Here is a 22,438-nt window from a genome sequence, read left to right on the forward strand (position 1 = left end):
GCTCATATTGGTGGTAGAGCGTAAAAAAGAAAAGCCCAGATCGAACAGCAGACATCCAACATGTCGACCGTGGCACCTTTCACCCTGGATGTCGCGACATGTCTTTGCATCGCATTTGCCCTTTCCTTCATGCCAGCCGCCTACATCCTTGGCCGGTCGTTAATCCCTTCCACTCACATGCGAAACCGGATCCTCTTCTTCTGGCACGCCTATGACGCCCTCACCCACATCTTCATCGAAGGCTCATTCCTCTACGAGTGCTTCTTCAGCTACACATCTCTCCCCGCCGGCTTCAACCGTCCGCCCTACTTCCTCGATCAGAAGGACCGTGTATATGGAGCCGCATACGGAACTCGTCCCAGCTCGCGATTGTGGCAAGAATACGCGAAGGCCGATTTCCGCTGGGCAGCCGCCGATGCCAACGTGATTTCCCTCGAATTGTTGACCGTTTTTCTTGGAGGCCCTGCAGCGCTGTATGTCTGTTATCTTCTGTGGAAGGCTTCTAGCAGCCGGACGAGTGCCACGGCAAAAGGTTCTGCGAAGGCGAAGCTGTGGCTGGTGGCGCCCGCTCTGGCGACCGCTGAGCTATACGGCGGGTTCATGACCTTTGCGCCTGAATGGCTTACGGGTAGCTCGCAGTTGGAGACAAGTAACCCTGTATACCTGTGGTTCTATCTGTTCTTTTTCAATACCCTGTGGGTGTGGGTTCCTCTGTGGGTGTTGTGGGAGGCTACCAAGGAGCTGCGCACCGCCTTTACTAAGGCTGAAGGTGCAGCTGAAGCTCGAAAGAGCAAATAATGAAGAGCATATTATAGATTGGTTCAGCAGGTGCTGGTTAATAAAACTGGTTTTTAGCGTTACAGAGTCATTGACGCATACGCAATGACGCTTATGCTTTCCAAATTCTTTCCCCAAATGGTCATGACGATATCCCTGTATAATGAGCTTTCTACTCTTAGCTGTGTGAGACGAAACAAACTTGGAGCTGATCTCGATCTTGGTCAGTGAACTTCGTAGTCTCTACTGCCATAATATCTTTGCTATTTTAACCGACAGGATATTCTATAGGCAAGTGAATAATTGGGTGAGCAGAGTAGTAACAGGATATGGATACTATGTCCACATCTTATGATGAAAACACCTCGCCTTCTGGAGCTCTACTCTTTGCGAACTTCAAGCTTGGCATATAAATAATCAAGAAAAAGAAAAGAAGACCAAGACATACAACTACTTTGGCAATCCCAAACAACCATTCTATACTCAACCACTCACCAAGCCGAAAGCCCATTCTTCTGCACCAACTTCCCAACATCACTATCCCTAACTCCTTCCACAACATCCTTAATAAAAACACCCCCAATACTAGGATGTCCGCCCCCCATCTCCCTCACCTTCTCAGTCACACCCCCCAAGCCCGTCACCAGAAATCCCGGCTCAGCACCCCAGACCTTCACCCGATCCGCCTTGAGTTTATGATTCCAATCCAACATCAGCATATTCAAAGCCGTCTTGCTACACCGATACCCAATGGTCTCGAAATCAACTTTCTTCGGCCAACCCGCGGGCAGCGGCGGTGTCGGGAAGTACGATTTAGCAGCCTGGGTGATATGAGACAGACCCGCCACGAAGACTAATCGCGGATCCGCTGACTTCAGAAGTAGGGGCATGAAGGTGTAGGTCAAGACATGTGTACCGGCTAGATTGACGTCGTATGCTTTGGTGAAGCACTCGCGGAGCGAGACCCGGCCAGCTTGCAGCTCGCCGTCGAAGCTGGCGCCTGGGGTAATTAATACCAGGCTTTTGTTATGGGCGTCTTTGTTGATATTAATGGCGAAAGAAGTCACTTACCGGCATTGTTCACGAGGGTATCAATGTGGTCATGTTTATTGCGCACTGTGTCATAGGCTGACTCAATGAATACATCGTCGGTTAGGTCAAGTTGGAGGAGTTCAACGCTGCTTTTCGTATCGGGCACTTCGGCCTTGAGGGCCTCCAGCGCCTTGTTGCCCTTTTCGATGGACCGACTACCCAGGAAGATGTGGTAGGTTGCTTTTGTGGATTGGAGTAGAGCTTTGACTGTTTCATAGCCGATGCCGTTGTTGGCTCCGGTTACTAGGACAATCTTAGATGCCATTGTGGGAGTACGAGGTTATGAGGTTTATTCAAGTGGGAAAATCGTGGATACTAGCTGAAATGCAAGGTCCTGGAGGGTGTCATCTGGGGTTTATATATCCATCTTAAGCTCTAGGAATACCTGACACACTGGAGATGCATTGGGGTATTCCTTAAAGCCGAACATCTGAATCGGAAACATCGGGTTTTGGAGAGATATTGTTCGCCTAGCAAAGGATCGAATATCTATAAAATCCTACTGTCATGTTGCGGGGATACCTTATCTCCGGTGTTTAAGCTTAATATAGCCTCGCGGGTATTGCCTCTTTGGGAAATTAGCTATGGCCCTACTTTCACTCAAAAGATCCACCAGTATCACCAACAAGAATGAATTAGCTGCTTTAAGGCCTCTAAAGCGGTAGTGTTACGTTTTCACGTGGTCGATAATGGCGACTGTCTCCCAAGAAAGCGTCTCGAGCTTCATGAGGGCCAGAAGACGGTGCCACTATGGAGAGGCGTTCGACGGACCAATCTGGGGGCATATCGGCAGAGCCCGCTATATACAAGTCCATGGTTCTAGTAATTTTCCATCTACCTTAATCTACAAGGTATGTTCACTCCTCACCCCAGTTCAACTGAAACCGACCCGAGCTACAACGATACTCCAACAACTTGGGCCACACCTCCTTTACATCAACCGCCTCAGCCAAAATCGACCCATTCTCAGCGCTGATAAACCCCTCCTTGACCGCATTGCGCACCCACGCCAGCAACCCATCCCAGTAGCCATTTATATTCAACAACACGACCCCAACACGATGAATACCCAACTGATTCCACGTCGTCATCTCCATAACCTCCTCAATCGTCCCAAACCCACCAGCCAGCGTGACAAAGCCAGATCCAGGTCCACCCTCCATAACCTTGGTCGCCATCAACCGCTTGCGCGTATGCATATCCGGCACGATAGTCGTAACCCCGTATTCCGATTCAGGGATTTCATCTCCGTCCAAGGATTCGGAGACGACTCGCTCAGCTGTCTTGCCTCCCGCGGTTGCAGAGGTCTTCTCGCTGCCGTTCTTCGCAGAAACTTTGACAAGCGCACGGGGGATTACACCGTGCACGCTTTTGGACCAGATAGGGAGACTAGTGTCTTTGCGATCTCGCCCATTAGTCCTGCGGTGCCGCCGCCGTATACGAGCTGGACATTGTTTTTGTGGAATTCGTAGGCTAGAGCCCGGGCTGCCTCCAGGTGTACTGGATCTCTTCCTGCTGTTGCGCCGCAGCTGGATATTGGTACTAGTTAGCCGTACTCATTATAGGCCGTTTTGTTGTCCCTTATTGAAGCAATCACCGATCATCGCGGTGCAGGAGGGTGGCAAAAATGATTGACTCACAAGACGCAGACGACGGCTGGTTTATCTTGAGTCATTTTAAACGGCACTTGGAAGACGATGGGGGTAGATGGTACGTGAATATACAGGTATATAGGAGGTGCCAATATGTAAGAGAAAGAAAGGTGTACATATGGCAAAAGCAACCTGTACAATATCTGCCAGTGACTCATCCCTATGGATCCACTCGGAAATATCGGACGCTAACTAAAACTGGAGCTGGAATTTCAAGCTAATTTTCAGTAAAGAATGAGCGCGTAATCTTATTTCAACTCCGATTGTACTATCCAATTGCGAGTAGCTTTCCACACCCGCTAGGCTTCTCGAGCGTCTGTGGTATGCACTCCACTTGGACAGCTCCTGGTGTTATGCATCGTTATGCCATGACAGCACATGATGCCCGTGTATTATGATTTGTAACGGTAGTATTGGATTCTTCTCAGAATAGACCGGCTAGGATTCCTTAACAGGCTATTTGATTTGAACTATATATACATAAAGTTAGAATATGGTCAAGTGCCCCGGATGTTGTTTGGCTATTCATCAAAGTTACAATACCATCTTTTTTATATTCTGATTCCTTGACGTAAGAAAATTAAAGTATCAAGAGGGGATATGTAGGCAACAATTTTATAGTTCTGTTGATTAATCTTTATTGCAAAATTGGGTCAAAATGTTCATTTTCCGATCAGTAATCACAGCTGCTGTTGGACATTCCGAGGATGTTGATCGCCCCCCCTGTCCATTCGGGCTTAGGTACATGCATTCAAATGGGGCTTTAACGTAAGGAAAAGTAGAGAAGGCCAATTAGAAGCTCTGTTCGAGCGTGTATCGGGCGAACAAGGTAGATTAGCTAAAAGACAAAATACCACCTAGTGATCTTCGGGCTATTTGGTAACTTGATTACTCTAAGATGTCTAAAGATTGAAGCGAAATTCTTAGAAGGGCAACATATACATATTTATCGAAAACGAATCAGAAGATTATACCTCAGTAAACTAATTCAGTATAGTGATAACCGAGCAAGCCGCCCAAGATATTGAAAACATGCATCTGGTGGTATCACTTGAGAGTTACACTAATTAGAAAGGGAAAAAAAATGGAAGGTTGACGCATATGAAAGAAACAGAAAGCCGCCCAGCCCATGTCATGACCTCTGCCGTACCCAACATACCGTGAAATCATACAATCATAAAGCGAAAGGGTCTACTCCAGTAGAGCAACCATCAATCTTTGGTAATCACTGCTTGTCTCGCCACGAACTCGCTCAATCAGATCCTTTCCAAAACGATGGCGGTAAGCGCGCTTCACCTGGTCCTTATGCGCTCTATTCCAGTGTAGCCTAACAACGCGGCTCACCAATTTGACGTCCTTAGTGCCCATGCCTTTCATGCATTCTTCCAATAACTCGGCATCCCGCATGGCTGGATCCAATGCGCCACGCAGCATCTGAAGCAGAGCGTCTTTCATATGACCCGAGAATTCCTTGTCGATGTGCTTCTCTAGCGAGGTATTGTAACGGGCGCTGAATGCCTGGTTAATGGCGCGGAGTTCGTTGTCCGACGACCGGGCGAAGATACCGCAAACTTCCTGAACATTGTTCCGCATACGAGCAGCAGTGGCGGAGTGCAGGGATTTTGTTTCTTCCTCAATGGTACGTGGGTCAATTGGGAACGATTCCTCATGGCGGTCTGCGCGAAGGATCATTCCGAAGAGATTTTGTGTTTCAAATGACAGATCACTTTGGACGTCTTTTTCGAGAGAACGGCTGTATGTGCGTTCATATGCGGCTTTGATAGCTTTCAGATCCGCATTCGACCGACTCACTAGGACGTCGTTCAGCAACCATTCCTTCGTGCCTATTCCCTTGACCGCTTCACGCGCGGAAGTCACGTCGTGCATCAGCGGACCATCAATGACAGCAAGCAAGCCGTCGCGGAAGTAGCCACTCGTTTCGGACTTGACATCTTTGTACAAATCGCGACGAATATAATTGGCATAGGTCTGGCGGATGGCGGCCATCTGAGGCGCGTCGACTTTCGACAGTATCTGAATGAGTGATTTTTCATCTGTTCCAAAGCCTTTCATTGCCTTACGGAGCCCATCGGCTTCGCGGTTAAAATCACCTGGGGCAATTTGGCCGGGGATGTAGCCTGGGGATGGCTGGGCCGGTGGAGGGCTGTGGAAGGGCTGTTGTGGATGTTGCGATGGGTAGCCACCTACTGGACCACCACCATATGGCCCCGGTTGCGGATATCCTGCACCGCCATGGGGAGGGAACTGTTGTGGGGGCGCTCCATATGGGGGAGTGAGATGGGGGCGACGTGTGGTATCCGGGGCCTGGTGGGGGGTGTCCGTGCGGAGGATATCCTGGCTGGCCCGGAGGTGCTACCGGAGGTCGATCATACTGACCCGGATGTGCAGGAGGCGGCCGATTATATTGACCTGGAGGAGGGGGGCCACCGTAACCGGGCTGCTGGGGGTACGGAGGTTGCGGAAAACCCTGAGGGGCGCCGTGATACGGAGGTTCTGTTTAGATGAAAAGGACGAGGGTTAGCCAATCAAGAACATCTCGAAGAGATCATATTAGTGCGATATAGATACGTACGATTTGGTGGAGGATAAGGCGGATTATACGACATGATTAAGAGTTCAAGGCTTCAAAAATTGCAGTGGGGTTGTCTGTATTCCAGAAGGTGAGAGACTACGGAAGATTATATACGACGACAATGACGCCAAGCGGGCGCTTCCACCCGTTCGTCATCCATACTTAAAGGCAGGGACGAGTGTGGCGCAGTAAGGCTGGGCTAGTGGGGCTGAGGCGGAGACAAGGCATATTAGATATTTCTAGAGTTTCCAGAAGGTCGACTGGAGGTGCATCTGCATCTGCCTACATGCATCTACCACTACTTTAATTCTTGGACAACTTGTGATTTGTTAATACCATGATACAGGCAGCAACCTAGTACAAGTCCACCACTGATATTCCGTATAGTGATGCAGTACGTACATTCCATCCATCAGATCATCCCAACGTCATCATCTATGTATACATCAATCGTAAGTCGTCATTGCTTTCATCAAGGTAGTTAGATGTTTGTTAAATGGACTAGGCGATCTCCCCAACAATAAAGACATGTGTCCCTGGAAACAACCCCGTTGATCCAGCATAACACCCCCAATACCAATCATCATTGATATTCTCGGCCTCGGTAATCTCCGCGCCACGTGGAAACATCAACTCGTCTTTGACACCATCCTCAGGATACCATGGCCATAGCGCGTGAACAACGAGGCCAACGCCGCCATCAGGAGGGAAGCGACGTGAAGATGATGCATTCTGTGTGGGGGTAGTGGGCGTGGAAGGTTCAGAGTATGAGTTAGTACGGTCACCGATGGTACTAGACCATGGGGGACGGATGCGAGATGCTTTTTTGCGCCGCTCCGCTCCCTCTTTCCAACTCCAGTCGCCAGTACCGAGCTCAGGGGATGGAACAACGCCAGAGCTTGCCACAGAGCCGCGTGTTAGGGAGGGAGAAGCCGGAGGGGAGGAACGTTGAAGGTGTTCATCTTTCAAAGCACGACCGCCCACCAGGTCACGAACGATGACCCGCTTCTGGCCCTCTTCATGATCTTCAAATCCAACCACCACCATCCGATGGCCTTTCAAGCAGCGCCGCCAGCCGTTGTGTCCATTATCTTTACGGATCTTTGCCGTGGCCACCAGCTTAAGGTAGCAGTTTGCACAAATATCATAATCACCTTCGTTGCATTGCAGGCAGTGGAAACGAAGAGTCGAAGGCGGAATTTGGTTGGCGCAAATGTCACAATTTGTGGAGAAAGAAAGTACTTTCAGTGTTTCGGCTCCAGCAAGAGGAGCAGCCGAACCGTTCGCTATATCACCTGGAACGGCTGGTGTCGCGGGAGTCAAGGGGCTATCTGGCGTAACACGGCATATTGGTAGTAGGGCATGCGTACAGCACTTTCCTTCATTGACACATTTGTTACAGAAACCCCAGTCGCCCTCGTTGCACTGGTTGCATTTCCAGAAGCACGTATCTGCTGATGACTGACATATGTCGCAGAAGAGCCCGGCTTGCAATCGCCGGGCAGGGTGCTCATTGGTAACCTCTCTTCCATCTCGTGTGGCTCGACGGGCTGCGTCGGACGGCCGGCTATACTTTAGAGACAAGAGGATATGCTGCGATTCTTGTGAAGGCGTGGCAAGACCATTAGAAGAAGCATGGATTCTGTCGAGATCTGCCTTTGCAGATACACCAAAACCAGGCCAGTCTAGACAGCCAAGCCCAAGCCGGTAGCACCGTAGGCATATATGGTAGTCACCATCCTTGCATAACCGGCACTTTTTGTGAAGTTCATACTGGATATTTGTCCTTCGACATCGATCGCACGAGATAGACGGTTCAATATAATAGGCTGTCGCTTGAGAAGCGTTAGATCTGGAGGATGAGGGCCTCGAGCGTCCTTCTGGCCTGGCAGGACTATTGATCTCGGGCGTGAGAGAAGTAGCTGTAGGCGAGTTTGCAAGGTTCTGTTCGGAGCGTGCCGCGAAAGAAGCAGTTCGAGGGCTGCGCACCATTGAAGAAACTGATGAGGGAGAGTCGATAGACTGTCTGGCTGGCCTTTGTCGCCGTAGCTCTCGATCATTACTACCTGCCACCCATATATTAGGAATAGATTGCTCGGAGGCCGTCGCTCGACGTGTACGTGGAGCTGAATCAGCCGCTCTGACCCGGGCAGCCTGGGAGCCCCGAGGGCGGTCAGCAATCATGTCGCTAGACGATCTTGCTGCAGGCCTCAGGTTGACCTCCGAGGATGAAGCAGAGCTAATAGGAATAGGCGATACTCTTCGACGGCCACCTTGATCAGATAAACGTCGCTGATGGCCAGAGCTACCGGGGCGTTGTACGAGAGGTTCGAGTAAATACGGCCTTGACACCGGAGGATGCGCTGGTGAACCTCGAGAACCAGAAGCAGGATGGGATCTCTGCACTGATTGCGATCGTGCGCGAGGGCGATTTGAGGCATGCGCCTCTTCCTGCGTACCATTCCTCTGTTGTGATCGCGAACGCAGTCGATGCCTCCGTCTATAAGCATCGGCAATGCGTTCACTAAGCTCTTCTTCCTGCGCGGGACCCAGATTGTCCATATCGATATCATCCAACAACCCTTCTTCCAGAATTTGACGCAGGATCTCTTCTTGCATGGTTTCGGTATCCGACAAGCTCAGCAACGATCGAAGACTTGACTGGTGTTCTATCTGTCTCGTGCGTTCTGTAGGATCGGACAATGCGGTCCGAGAGTGATGTCGCGTAGCGCGCTCCTCTTCTCGTTGCTGTCGAGATCGACCATCTTCCCTTCGCCTATCGCCATCAGCACTTTCACCTCGACGAGTTCTCGATGATCGTCCCGATCGATGCTCCCTTGTTCGCGCCCCACTCTCACGCAGACTCAGTTCACGGACCTCTTCAATTAACCTCCGATCATCATTGTCCGACTCAGCAGTGCTATTCTCCGGCGAAGCAACAGTAGGGAAGACAGATTGTCCAGGTTTATATCTTTGCGCGATCTCCTCTTTCTCCGCCTCAGGCTGGCACGATCGGGGTTCGCAGTGAGCACCATGTCCAACAACGTAGTCACTGTGGCATTCGGTCTTGTTTCGCGAACGACGGCACGGCATGATGGGCAAGTGAATCGAGGGGAAGAGGATGACCGGTGGCGTGAAGCTTGGACAGAGAACCATTCTTTCAGGCAAGAGCCGCAGAAAGTATGGAGGCAGTCAAGGAGGGTGAGGGGTTGGTAGAGCAGTTCTGTGCAGATCTAAGTAGAATGGGCGGTCAGTAACAGTACACAGCGACTATATCTTCGGTTATTTATATTATTTATTATTCCAAAATATCCGATCTACACAAAGAGGAGTTGATGACAGCAGGCGAGCGATGACTGGGGCTCCCCACGTTCTTCAGCCTAATCGAAAATCGAGCCACAGAAAGTGAGGAAAGAAGAAATGGCTAGAAAGCACATACCGAGCAGACCAGTTCTTTTTCAAGGTCCCCTAAAGCAGGACCTCCGGTAGGTGATTCATTTGACATTGGGAGATGAAGCCAACGTCGACAGAAGCGAGTTGTATGAGGGACGGAGTAAACAGCCGGAGGTTTGGTTGGGTTACTCCTAAGGCTGATTGTCCCACGGGATCGGCCTTTTCGGCTCGAGTTAAAAATGGACCACTAGTGGTTCCACTTAGCTTCAGGTTCTGAAGAGCCATAACTACTAACAACGGCTTATCGTTATCTCGCTCTCCTCTTTCCTGTAGGAAGGACTGCCTTTAGGTTAGCATACATGACGATACAATCAACCGTAAAGTAATCACGTGCTCATGCATGCATACTCTAGAGGAGATAACTACTACTAGGAGCAAGCAGACCCACCCGTCCTTCAGGTCTTGGAAGGCTCTGTGTGTCTGCCTTCGGAACACTCATGAGTGCTGAACCACCTGTGAACTATGTATGGCACGAGCTGATAGGGGGCTACATGCGCTCTCTTGTCGCAAAAAACCTGAAATTATAGGGTACTTCTGAAATTGCCTACAGTGTGATTGTGGGTTTGGTCGTAGTAAGCTGGGTCCTGTTTCTCAATATCTCACGTTCTTTATCAGTCCTATACACTTAACCTAGGGAGCCTTGGGCTTGTATTTTCAAGTTGATCTCGAAGGAGACACCGAAATCTCGCGATATATACAGTCGATCATCTTTTTTAGAAGTTTCCAAAGGTCATCAAATCTTATGTAAAGATTGGCGTTTCCAGTCCCCCATTGAGGAGTCAAATGCGATGACTGGTCCACGTGTCTCCCACAGCCCCGCGAACAATAGAAGGTATGGTGAGCTTTGCTAACTGTTTATTTTCTCTGCCTCTAACAAAACATAGATCCAGCTCTTCTCGAAGTTATATGGTCTAAAATGTTACTCGGCTTATCATGAAGCGTCTACTACACCTTCCTGAGTACCACGCCTAGTTTGACTTTTGTTATCTAGTTTGTCGTCTGCCACTAAACAGCCGGAGCTATCGCGAAACGTTCCAATAACCCTCGAGGTCCAAACGAGAAACACGGCTGGCCCGGGCATCGAGGCGAATTTCTTACTGCGGTGTTCTGTGCCTTGTCGCTGAGGCGACTTTTGACGAGAAATCTGAATTCACACTTGGAAACTCAGCAGGCCATCCGAACACAATTGTAGAATCGCCGGGCACAAGTTTGTCTTCGTGTACCTGTCGGAGATGGGAAAAGCAAGCGCCGCGACTGCATGTGCTAGTCTACTCCCTAGCGTTTCTGAAGTCATGCTCGCTTTGGTTACAGGAACATGTGGCGCGTACCGAGGGACCATTCAGATGCGAGAAAGGAAATTAATCTTGGCGAGATCACTCTCAGTACTGGTGTAGTTCAACATGACTTCAGCCTCCAGCTTCCGAATAAGACAGTGAGGAAAGACAGTTCAAGCTACAACCTGGCACGCCCGACAAGAGAAACGAGGTCGTTTTTGTGTATGATACGAGGACTGGAGTCTTACCGGAAATTGCACAATGATATCCCCTTTCATCTCCAAAAGGTCTACAAGAACCAAGCCCGTGTTGACTTTGATTTATCTACGACCGTAGGGACGACAGCTAACAAAGAGTAGCTGTAGCCCCATAGGCTAACGGCACCATGAAAGTTACAGTAAATTATATCAAACCTCGATCCCAAACTTATTCGGCCGGTCCCCGCACAATAGTAGTATATACAGTCACTAATAAAGAGCCGAAAGATAGCAGTTGTCATTATGATGAGACTGCGATTAACAGAGTCATGGCCCAGACTATATATAGTGCCTGTATTAGAGGGCAATGCATTTTTAATAGTGCAAATAATCAACAGTTTGCAAAATAACCCTCCCTGGGGCCTCCATCCTATGGCTTTCAGTAATTTCGACCCTATCTTCAGAATCTCATGCTTCTTGTCAATCAGATCTTGGTTTCCTCCACCAAGCAGCACTACAGTTCCCTCTGTATTTAATCGAATTATCCAAGTTCTCAGGATATTGTGATATATGCTATCCTGGCCACCCTAATCAAGTCCCGAGTCCAGAAATTTAGTTGATTCAACTCTACCTCACAACAGTATTCCGATCATGTTGCTTCTCAACACTCTGCCCCGGCGTGCCCCATAAGACGGGTATCACAGAACCCATAAAGAAGGGAACTTTTCCATCTCCCATCCTCCTACGTCTGAGTTCCTCTTCCAGCTCAGCCCGTCGTTTCGCCCGCGCCTTTCTCGCGCGTTTCGTTGCCCTCTTGGCTCTTCGCGAGGGTGCGGTCGACTCTTCCTTTTTCGCAAATAGGGCCTTCAGCCAGTCTAACATTTTGCGTGGCCCTAAGGCGGCCACCTCTATGTAACGTAATCCAGAGGCTTGATTGGGCTACTAGTAGTTGATTAGAGGCCGCATTAGTAATGGCTTGATACTGGGAAGGGGACTGGATTTGGTATTCTACTTCAGGTGATATAATTTCAGGCTCAGGTTGAGGATGTTCTGGTAGCTGAGGGCAGAAGAGTAGCTCTTGGAGACTTAGCTGTGTGAGCTTCGTTTGGTGATATGGACGGTGTCTACAATGCTGGTACGTTCAGGCGTCCAAAAGTGGGGGCAAAACATCAAAGGCAACGATCGATGTGAAAGATCAGCCAATCATAATTACATGGCCATGTGGCTTGTTCAAGACGATCCTTATACCAACCTAGTGTTCCTGATCTCGAAAGGTTACTTTCTTTTACCCTCTTACTCATGTTCAGTTTTCCAAGATGCATGCTGGCAATAGAGCCATGTACATGATCAGAAGTAACTTAGTTTGAGATAATCAAATAAGGAATATCGTGCAAGCTGATCACGGGCAGGACCAGGTAATATAATTCTATCTAGAGAAAGGAGAGTCGATTTGGCTCAGCACTCTCGAATACTTTACAACTTCAGGGGCCTAGACGCATCGAAAAACCCTGTGTCCATACGCTCCTCACTAAGTTGGAGGTGGAAAGATCCCGGAATCTTGCTTCCAGGCTATGATCAGATAGTACAAGTATAAGTACTAATTTAGTTAGTATCCCATGGACGTAAAGTGCACTTTCTGGGCCTTGTGCAGCCCTTAGAGCTACGTGAGTTATATGACGGTGTAACAGATTATACAGGTTCCTGAACCGATCAAGTTGAGCCAACTTGAGCGCATGGGTCAGAACTTCCTGACAAGCCGAAGGGAGGAAGACTAAAGAAAGGTGGGAAGTCTGTCTCACGTTATGCTCTGTATCTTCGACCAACTCTCACAGAGACCAAACACTGTGCGACAAATTTTACCAACCTCGGTGACGGTGTTAAATTTCTTCCATGACCCTTGGCCATGATGGTGCACTAGTGCTGTGGGATCTGTGATGGGTTTAGAGCCCATGTTGCCGTACTTTCCTCTGCCGGGATTGTAAATGTTTTGTTAGTAAATCCCTTGCTTACCTTTCCTTCTGACAAAGACTCACCTAAAACTAGTAATGGGAAGTATTAACACATCGTCCACTAGCTTGGCCTTCCCGCCGTCTAGTAAACCAGTCAGGGCATTCCATCTCAACCCAGCGGAGACATTGAGCCATCCCTGAGCAGCGTAAGTGATGGCCTCCGGGCCGTTAAAGTCAAAGGGTCAAGAGCTTGTTGTTCAGCACGAGCGGCTGATGTTTTTAGGCTTCCCCCCTCCCCCCCCCCCGGTAGATATTTGCAATTTTCTGCAATTGGTGAGCGAGGTTTTCCAGATATCAGCGTAGAAGAGGATGGTCTCGTGTCGAGGCGAATGACCACCGAGTTAGCTGGATTGAATATGGATAGCCCATGCGCCAGCATGTGCGGTCAGCGGGCAGACAATCAGCTTCAATGCCGAAAATCGCCCTGACGGGCTTCGTAGAGTTATAGACGAATATAGTCTCGAGGTCTGTCCATGGCAGAACCTCCTGTGAAGTAATCCATTGAGCAGGTGACTTGAGTGGCACAGTATCGAGATCCCCATACTAACAGCTTGTCAGTTCAAGGTCGTATGGGGATTGATATGACATTGTTATGGTAGGACTTACGATCCCACCAACATATGTAGCGACTAGGATACGAAAGTAGTCTGTTTTCTCAACCATTGATGGCAGCGATGTATAGTGCTCATGGGATTCAGGCGTAAATTGGTTGATAAACTCTACTACGCCCTCATCTTCCCAAAGGAAATATGCCATTTCACCCTCGACCACGAACTGCAGCCATTTCTCGACACTGAGCCGCAAATCCTCTGGCCAAGTATTGATTTGTCGGTGGCCCCATGCCTGATGGACGATCAAGGGAATTAGTGAATGGGGCATGAAACGGTGTGCTCTGCCAAGGGCAGTCGCTTGGATTGCCAACTGTGCGGCTTCGATAATAGTTCGAGGTTGAGGATTTGGCTGCACCCAATTTGTCGGTATATACCACACTATAGCATATCAACTCAGTGGCTGTTAACAAACAAACATAATGCGACGAAATCATCCAATGGTGGAACGAGGACGAACGTGCGGGATGTGTAATGCATCGCTTACCTCCACCACGTCCTTCAAAGGTATGCACGTGTTTCCAGAGCAAAGGGTATCGCTCTTTGAACGAGGTCACGGCTGGCACACGGCGATGATGGCTAGAAAAGGCCAAGAGGCCAAGAGATAGGATTAGAATTGCCGAGAGCAACGATAATCGGCGATAGCGGCCGCGAGACACCATTGGGGCGGATGCTCAACAGTCTTGATCAAGCAAGGGGCGAAGACTTCACGGCTTTGACAGGACAGGTTTATTCACCGAGACCTACAAAAGAAGACTTGCGAGAAGGTAAAAGCAAGGGGAAGAAACTGCGCAGAAATTGGTGAAACCTCCAGTACCAGTAATGTTCTTACACCAGTCTGGGAAATTGCAAGTGAGCAAAATAAAACTTGCTATTAGGCAGCTCAATATGAGGAAAGGCGGAACACATGATACCGACTGCTTCAGTAACGAACACAGCGTGACATATTTTGACTGGGACGCGACTCACCCTGTCGGGAATACTAGGTATTCTCACCGGGTTGACTACTACTCGATTGGTTAGTTTAGAAGCAGACTGTACAGCCAGCTTCCAATGTGAAACAAAGAACGACCATTCTAGAGGACACCACCCAGTCTCTCAGGGTTAGAGTAACCTCCCCTATTTATGGCCCCTAATCCCAGAGCACCAGTCCGCATTATCAAGGACGGGAAATTAGGGCAGTTCTTAACTTGTAAGCATGGTAGGCAGAGGGGAATCTCATTGTTCCAGGTAATCAGCTGCCTTCGTGCGTGTTTCAACTGGAAAAGTCACTGATAGACACAGCGTAAAGTCATTTTCCAAATTGCCATTGGCGAGTCATGAGGGAACCTCTAACCGCAGGGTAAAGCACACTATTCATATCTGAGGTGACTCTCTCGCAAGGACGAATGACCAATCACTCTTCTGTATTTGAAACAAAAATCCATCTAGGGGCACAGAGCCCAATGGATGCTGGAGCGGATGCCAACTTCCAGGATTTTATTAACCATTCGATGTTGTGTGCTGCAAGAGAAGAACGTACCAGATATTCTTCCATATTGACCGCAATGACCCCAGTTTGAGCACACTGATGTAAGAGACTTGATCTGCTCAGTTCATGCTGGCTATTGATGTAAATGTATATATGGTCGCTTCGAACACGAATTGGACAATGTAACATCTCGCAGTCTCTCGGTGCAAGGGTTCATTGTAGGGTTCGATCTCACGGTCTTTGAGGGAGAGTGTAGGCGAAACTCGATCGGTGGCTAATGAACCTATTCAATACATGATTGTTATTCTCGGATTCTGAAAAGCACAATCAGAGCGATGAACTAACTATGATCTGTACCAGAATTACCCCTGTCAAGTATGAATAGAGGGTGAAACAATACAATGATGATCGTTGAGCATCCGAGTATCGCGACCTTGCCAAATTTTCCAATGTTCTCGAATGAATCACATCTATCCATTTCGACAGCGATATCTCGGATCCGACGAATAGGTTAACCGCTATGGGCTATGGCTTCAGAGAGCTTTAAGTTTCTGAGTAAAGTCAATCCTCCGTGAAATGTAAATCTCAAGGAAAGATTAAAAGGACTGGACCGTTAATTCACGAAGCACGCGAGAGAACTAAATTCCAAGGTTTGAGACTACTATCCACACAAAGATACCTCGTATTCCCAAGAGCACACCATTGCAAGGTCTCTCTACCCAAGAAGTCCAGAACCACAGGTACTCTCCTATCATAGCCACTCCACAATATCAGACCATTGATAAGCACACAAATCAAACCCTACCAAAACCTACATCAAATTATCTACCCCGCAAGCTAATCAACCTATCGCAGAGACCTTCCCAAACACGCCTTCTCCACCCAGCTGCTGCAGAGCATAAAGCCAAAAAAGGAGTTTCGTGCTAATCGGCAAACGACGGGTATGGGGTATGGGGTACCGACCTGGGGCAAAGGGCAAAGCTTCCCAAAGCGGGGAACTGGATTGATGAGTTGGCAGTCGCGACTTGAGCTTACTCAGTTCCAGGATGCGTTGTAGGCTACAATGATAATTATGATGATGATAATGGCGATGATGGTGAGCATGTAAGCTGTTACCCCGCGTGGCTGTGTTTGTGACACCTACTAGTAGTTTCAGGGAGCCAGGCTGATGAGGAGATTTGGAGTTGGAGGTGATTCAGATGTATTTGGTGCATACGTGGGCGATGCACTGTTTACCAGGAGGAACTTTGACCTACTGAGGTATGGAAGTGCAGGACATTGGCGATAATGTCGACATTGCATCGCATACATTGAAAGGAGGGGAATGGACACTAGGGGGAATACGATGGAGAGGGGATTTCAACGCTCGGATCCCCGTTGTCTCATCAGGCCCTGCCCACGTACATACCTACCTTGCTCACCGTAGCTACTCTTGAGAGTCAGATAATGTCCGTGCGAGCTACACCCCCGGTCCAGTGGTAGGCACGGCCTTTGGGGGTCCGGGCTAATAGGAATCGGGGGACCGCGCTGTCTATCGGGCGGGGAGTGAGGAGATGCTCTGGAGATAAGAGTTCATGTGAGCTGTTGCAGTCTGGGCGGCGTTTGTTTGTCGTTAACTGAATATGCAGTGGGATTAATATCGGGATAAAGGTTTTGCTATGAGCATAGGTTTGTTCGACATGGCTGGTTAATTAGTTAGGGTTACATGATCAGAAATTTAGGATGCAGTATAATGCATTGAGAGGTAATTCCTGGTGGGGCCTACCCCGATAGCTTCAGAGTACTTCAAGCATCTCAACCAAGACTGGCTTACTTAGTATGTACTATGCGACTTGGTCCTATGGCAACCTTCGGAAACCAGATAGCCGGCGTCATTGTTTCAAAAGGTGAAAGCGAGCTACGGGTTCATAACCCGACACGGATAGCCGTAGATTTCTCAACTCGGATGCTAAGGCTTTGGCGCCTGGCTGAGACCCTAGCGCTGTCTATGCGTAGACATACGTCCTCCTAGTAGGTCTTAGTGTATTTGGGGCCGCACTTTGGAGCAAGCTTTAACTTCACTAAATGGGGCCGTTACGCCAGCTCTGGGTACCGTGGCCGATGGTTGGTTGACCGGTGAGCTTGCACGGACGTCTGAGCCCTAAGGTATACAGTAGTCGATTCTACTCTTCGTTTATCTTGAGATACACTTTTCAGTAACACGGGTTCTTCCGGTCAAGATATGCGCTATTTCCCCCTCATTCACTGTTGGATGACAGGCATTGTGAACGGCCAGTGACCTTCCCCATTGCAGACCTTTTATTTTGGCAGGCTAGAGACTAGGGACGTTGGTGGATAGCTTTGCCTCGAAAGCGATGCGTCTCCGCATGGATGGTCGCAATCCTCATGACAAGGTCAAGACCGATTGAGACCATCGATTGCGATTGTATAGAGTGTTCTGGGTGGGGTTTGGTGATATTGCTGTCACCAAAAAGGCCAATGCCACACCGAAGCCGTCGCCTGTCTAGAAGTTGTCGGACACAACGATCGGAAGATTATTCCTATCGCCTACTTTGTAAATACTTCATAGTTGGAGAGTCAAGTCGGTTTGATATCGAGCTGGGTGGTAAGAAGGTTCTGTCAGCACACTCTCCGCAGTGAATCCCTTATCAGCAATCCCCACGGGGCATTTTGATCCAAGCATGAGAGAGCGCTCCACCTTGAGTTCGGAACCTATCGCTGTTACTGGAAACCCCTCCGCTCAATGCGTGGGGGATTGACTACATACATCGATCCATCCGCAAAGTGCTTACCGCTAAAGACTAGGTAGCAAAGGATGCGATCGCGTGCTTCAGGCATGATCCTAAGGCTGTTGAGTTGAACAAGGAGGATGTAGAGTTAAAACTCTCTGGGAAGGACGTGCGCATTATGGAAAATAATTCTCACCGCTGCGCTCAGGTTTTCCTGGCAGTTGGTGATGGCAACAGACAAGAAAACTCTAACGGGCCCATATAATGTTTGGGCAATACGGGAGACAGACTTCCGGAAAGACGGGTCTGGAACACACCCGTATCTGTCGATCAAAGGGCGAGCGTGCAAAATTTTGATAAATTGTCGCCGACTTCCCGCTCGGGCCCCAAGTCCCCGGTGACGGACCGCATGGAGACGGCGTACGAACTAACGAGTCGTACGGCGTAGGTACTCGCTCAAAGGTCAAAGTAGACTAGAAATGGGGCCGGTGAGTAGCGCTTTGAACGACAGGGATGTCGTTCGTCGTCTTGGGTGTTGATCGAAACGAAATGTTCAGACTTATTTGGGTTCATGGAGTCTGATTTCCAGACAATAAGTTCATAAAAATCTAAATTCCTGCGAGGTGATATCGTGTAAATTTGTTAATGCTATTACTCGTTATTTATGTAAGGTTCCTTCGGGTGGCGGTGCGTCCAGTCAGGGGAAGGGAAATTGGTGACCTCAAACTTGTTTGAATTTCCTCAGTTTGCGCGATAGACGGTCAAACGTGTACGGAATTTCGAGGGCATCTTTCATGGTTTAGATAAGCCAGTCGATCATAAATTCCATCGTGGTCACTGGGCACTCTCTAGGACCTTCCCTTACCTGCATTGCTGTCACTGCTAATTGTGCAGACGATCGGTATCGGGGAGTTCGGAAGGAGACCTGAGTCTCCAAGGGCCAATCCGCTGCCGAGTCGGAGACCAATGTTACCTAAGATAGATATTTTCCCGACGTCTATAAAACTATTATTGATAGGGTTTGAGTATATATTAATTACTCGAGATATCCGCGACCCCAGCGAGAATTAAAATTCGACCACCCTAGCAAAGGTTGGTGAGAAGCACTGCCGTGAAACCTGGACTATAGGATTCGTCCATCACTGTGAAACATTAGTTGCTATGCAAATAGGAAGAAAATATATTATAACTTTGTGCACAGACGGCGCACAGTGAGCTTAGGATGAGATTTTAGGTCGCGACCGATGTAGGCGCATGAGTAGCGAAGCTACTAGGTATACGGCGCAGTATACCAGTGTTGATAGGAGGTACCTTGGGATGCCAATGGAATGGGGCAGAGGTCTAGATGGAAGAAAGTGGGTACCGAAACGATGCATGCAATCCAACGTTACACAGACCCAATGATAAGGCAGTGGATATAAAAATTTTTAGACAAAGAAATTGGCGAACAAATTCCTTCCTGGGTGTGCTCAGAATGTTGGTTGTATATCTCCTCCATCCAGAGTACTCTTACGACTGACTAGGTATATACTACTTGCATTGGTAGAAGACTTCATTTCATATCAGTATCAATACTTATCCTGTACAACGGAAGGTCGAATCACCCAGCTGTGTCAAGAGCTCCCGTCTACAGTATATGCCGTGAACGGCAATTAGGGAATCTTCCGACCAGTAAATTGCCTATCCGGGAGTCATGCCAAGACCGGACCGCGTGGAGATCGGTGTTCAAAAGCAAAGGAAGAAAATTTTCTTGTGTACAGCATGCACGGACGTCAGTCGAAAGTGAGTGAAGAAATGGAAATTTTCAAGAAAAAAAATCAAAGACAAGAGGAAAACGAAGTACTACAAAGGGAGAGGGACTGAGCTTGGAATCAAATCCTTGGGGAAGAACATCTGATGTCATGATTGCACGTTCCAAGGAAATAACTTGTTGGGCGGACGACGCTAGTCTTTTAGTCGGTTTTTGTCAAGAGAATCAAGGTTTAATGAACTTGAACGAGTCGACTACGTTATGTACCTTAATCGAGTGGGTGTCAACTCCAGGAGGACTGATTCAGTCCTTCCCGTCAAATTAAGGTGTAATGATGGCACTTGGACCGAAAGTAACACACCGAGTGTCGCAAGAGGGAAAAAGGAGTTCAATCTTACCATCACCAGTGCACGATAATTGGTTTGCATGCTGTACGTCAGGAGATTCGAGACTACATCTGCATAACATTCATGGGGGATATGTCTCTACTACCGACTAGTGTGTCAAAGCAAGGGGAGCAATCGCAGTCCTAATATAAGTAAAGTAACAATATTCTCCTAGCCTCAGACCATCGCCTCTATCTAGACCGTTGAGGGCCATCGCGAGTGAACATGCGCGGGTTTCATTGGTCGCTCCTGAAAACGATACCGGCGCTAAATTGGGTTCTGGAGAATGCAGGCTGAAGAGGGGGGTGGAGAACTGATAGGACACTGACATACTTTAGGGTGCGGTGACTAAAATTGAGGGTAAAATGTATCGCACGTCAGGCCCCATATACTGCTAGATACTTTGGTCCCAACCAAAAATTGACCCGCCACCGCCGCAAACAGCAAGACAGCATTGCCCAGGGTGGTAACCCTTTTTACCGGTATTCCTTATCAGTGGAACATATATTGGATAAGAGCAAACCCCACCTCAAGTTAGGGGGATCCCAAGATCAAGGAAGAAGGGGAAATACCTCCCGTTATGATGAACAGTAGAAGCAGGTTAAGAATTCAACCAGGTGAGTCGGATATGTATCGCGACATCATTTACAAACTAGACCTGCAGGGAGCCACGTATTCCCTGATTTAGGACATTCCTGGGCAGTGACACTAGTGGACGTCCTACCTCCTCGGAGACATGCAGACCGATGGATCTTTGTCAGGGTGCTGGGTACTACTCATCGTACGTAAATATACCTGCATATTGGAGATGCATATACACATCCAGTCTCCGCCATTGAGAAGGCCCTATTCATTCCGGAGATGCAGCCTTGAAGATCACCTGCCCTTCCTATGGGCAACCACATGCACATCCTGACAGACAGATAGACCGGCATGCATCATCAGCACATACGGCCCCCGACCGCAAGGGTTTTGCCAAATGCCACCGTGGAAAAGACAATGCGATATCGGGGATGACGGGTAAAAGGATTCACAAATAATTAAGTGGGTGGATGTATAACTATTATACTGTGTAAAACATATGAAGTAGATATACTTCCGATTAGATCCCTTATGGATTTGCCACAGAGCAAGCCACCGTGAAACTGTGACTAAAGGAATATTAGACGGCGGTCTGGCCGACGGGAGATCGTGGGGGCAAATCAAATGTCGTGAGAATCTGGAACTATAACCTGACCATCCAGTACCCTCCATTTACCTGGAGCTCTACCCTTCGACCCACTGGGTCGGAACGCACTGACTGGTCTGTTGGGGGATCGTCCCACTGTCCCAGACCGTTCGATCGCCTATTTTAAGTTGGTGTATTACCGCTAATACCACCTCCTCGTCTTCTCGTTATCCATTGGTTTTGGCCGGTTTCCGGGTACGGCGGCAAACATTTCGCCTTAGGCCACGAACTTATCGCCATGTATAGTGACGGTCATGGTGGGAAAGTAAAAATAACACTAAAAATTGAAAAATAAAAAAAAGGAAAAGGAAAAAAGCACTAAAAAGTGGATTGCTTGAGTAACCGATTGAATATCCTTTTTTGCCATCAAGGGGGTTGATAAAAAAAAGTTGAAAAATTTAAACCCACTAAACGAAGAAGAGAAGAAATCGGCATGGAAGATTAATTCGAAGGAAGGAAAGATAAAGCAAAAAAGAGAAAAAGAAAAAGAAAATCCTCGCCGTCTGTCTCAACTTAATTTCGTTTTCGCCCCTCTTGACTATTAGGAACAGTAACAGTCGAAAAATCCAAAATTCTCCGGTCATTAGGTTTCTTATCAACGATCATATCATTGCCTTGATATATTGTGTACTGCGGCTCCGTCTCCGGTCCCCATTCTCCTCTCTCATCATCATCTCCACATCTCGCATATATTTCCTTCCTCCCTCCATGATTGATCATCCCATCTGTCTCTTTCAACGTCGGGGTTGAGTCTTAATAATTCCCCAATCTCATCCTTGTTTCCCCTTTCCTTTGCCTCACATTTGAAACGCGATTGCTTCACTCGGATTATCTTACATTTTCTTTTTTTCTTTGTTTCATCTCACTAGATGTCGAGCTTTCAAGGTATGTACACATCTGTTCATCGAATCATGATGCAATCTCCTTCTATGGCACCATTCCCCTTGTCATGCCACAGCGATTGTTACGTCGGTGATTTTCTCGAATCCCGTTCTTTGCGAGTCCTTTTGTATCACCACAGGGAGTGATGGGGTGTTGTGATACGCCCGCCTTTGCTTCTATTTCCCGAGTACGGGACTGATGTCCAACGCTCCTTCTTGTGGTTTGTTATTCACCATTTCTTTCGCATTTTCCCACCTTGTCGTGTGCCGATCTTTCTCGAAGTCAACAGTTCTATCTTGATTTCAATTCACTGGTTCTGTACGACTGGCTATATGTA

At 48.3% G+C, this 22,438-nt stretch overlaps 5 protein-coding genes across 5 annotated transcripts; 1 reads left to right on the forward strand and 4 right to left on the reverse strand.

Annotated features, from left to right (window-relative positions):
- Positions 1-60: 60 nt before the first annotated feature.
- ANOM_000273 (EXPERA domain-containing protein) lies at positions 61-798 on the forward strand (the record flags this gene model as incomplete). The annotated part of the gene is made up of 1 exon (XM_015545531.1): positions 61-798. The coding sequence occupies one exon, from the start codon at positions 61-63 to the stop codon at positions 796-798; it is 738 nt and encodes a 245-aa protein (XP_015412622.1).
- Positions 799-1,268: 470 nt separating this feature from the next.
- ANOM_000274 (putative short-chain dehydrogenase) lies at positions 1,269-2,134 on the reverse strand (the record flags this gene model as incomplete). The annotated part of the gene is made up of 2 exons (XM_015545532.1): positions 1,269-1,777; positions 1,849-2,134. The coding sequence occupies 2 exons, from the start codon at positions 2,132-2,134 to the stop codon at positions 1,269-1,271; spliced, it is 795 nt and encodes a 264-aa protein (XP_015412623.1).
- Positions 2,135-2,726: 592 nt separating this feature from the next.
- Positions 2,727-3,544, reverse strand: ANOM_000275 (LOG family protein; the record flags this gene model as incomplete). Its single annotated transcript, XM_015545533.1, has 3 exons — positions 2,727-3,183; positions 3,228-3,398; positions 3,510-3,544. The coding sequence occupies 3 exons, from the start codon at positions 3,542-3,544 to the stop codon at positions 2,727-2,729; spliced, it is 663 nt and encodes a 220-aa protein (XP_015412624.1).
- A 1,168-nt stretch (positions 3,545-4,712) lies between these two features.
- Positions 4,713-9,207, reverse strand: ANOM_000276 (SH3 domain protein; the record flags this gene model as incomplete). The annotated part of the gene is made up of 3 exons (XM_015545534.1): positions 4,713-5,894; positions 5,952-6,009; positions 6,692-9,207. The coding sequence occupies 3 exons, from the start codon at positions 9,205-9,207 to the stop codon at positions 4,713-4,715; spliced, it is 3,756 nt and encodes a 1,251-aa protein (XP_015412625.1).
- A 2,458-nt stretch (positions 9,208-11,665) lies between these two features.
- Positions 11,666-14,317, reverse strand: ANOM_000277 (uncharacterized protein; the record flags this gene model as incomplete). Its single annotated transcript, XM_015545535.1, has 6 exons — positions 11,666-11,977; positions 12,903-13,005; positions 13,072-13,129; positions 13,446-13,590; positions 13,654-14,036; positions 14,143-14,317. 6 exons carry the CDS (start codon positions 14,315-14,317, stop codon positions 11,666-11,668), a joined length of 1,176 nt encoding a protein of 391 aa, XP_015412626.1.
- Positions 14,318-22,438: the final 8,121 nt, after the last annotated feature.

Source organism: Aspergillus nomiae (assembly GCF_001204775.2).
Source record: "Aspergillus nomiae NRRL 13137 chromosome Unknown contig00001, whole genome shotgun sequence".
Taxonomy (NCBI): Eukaryota; Fungi; Ascomycota; class Eurotiomycetes; order Eurotiales; family Aspergillaceae; genus Aspergillus; species Aspergillus nomiae.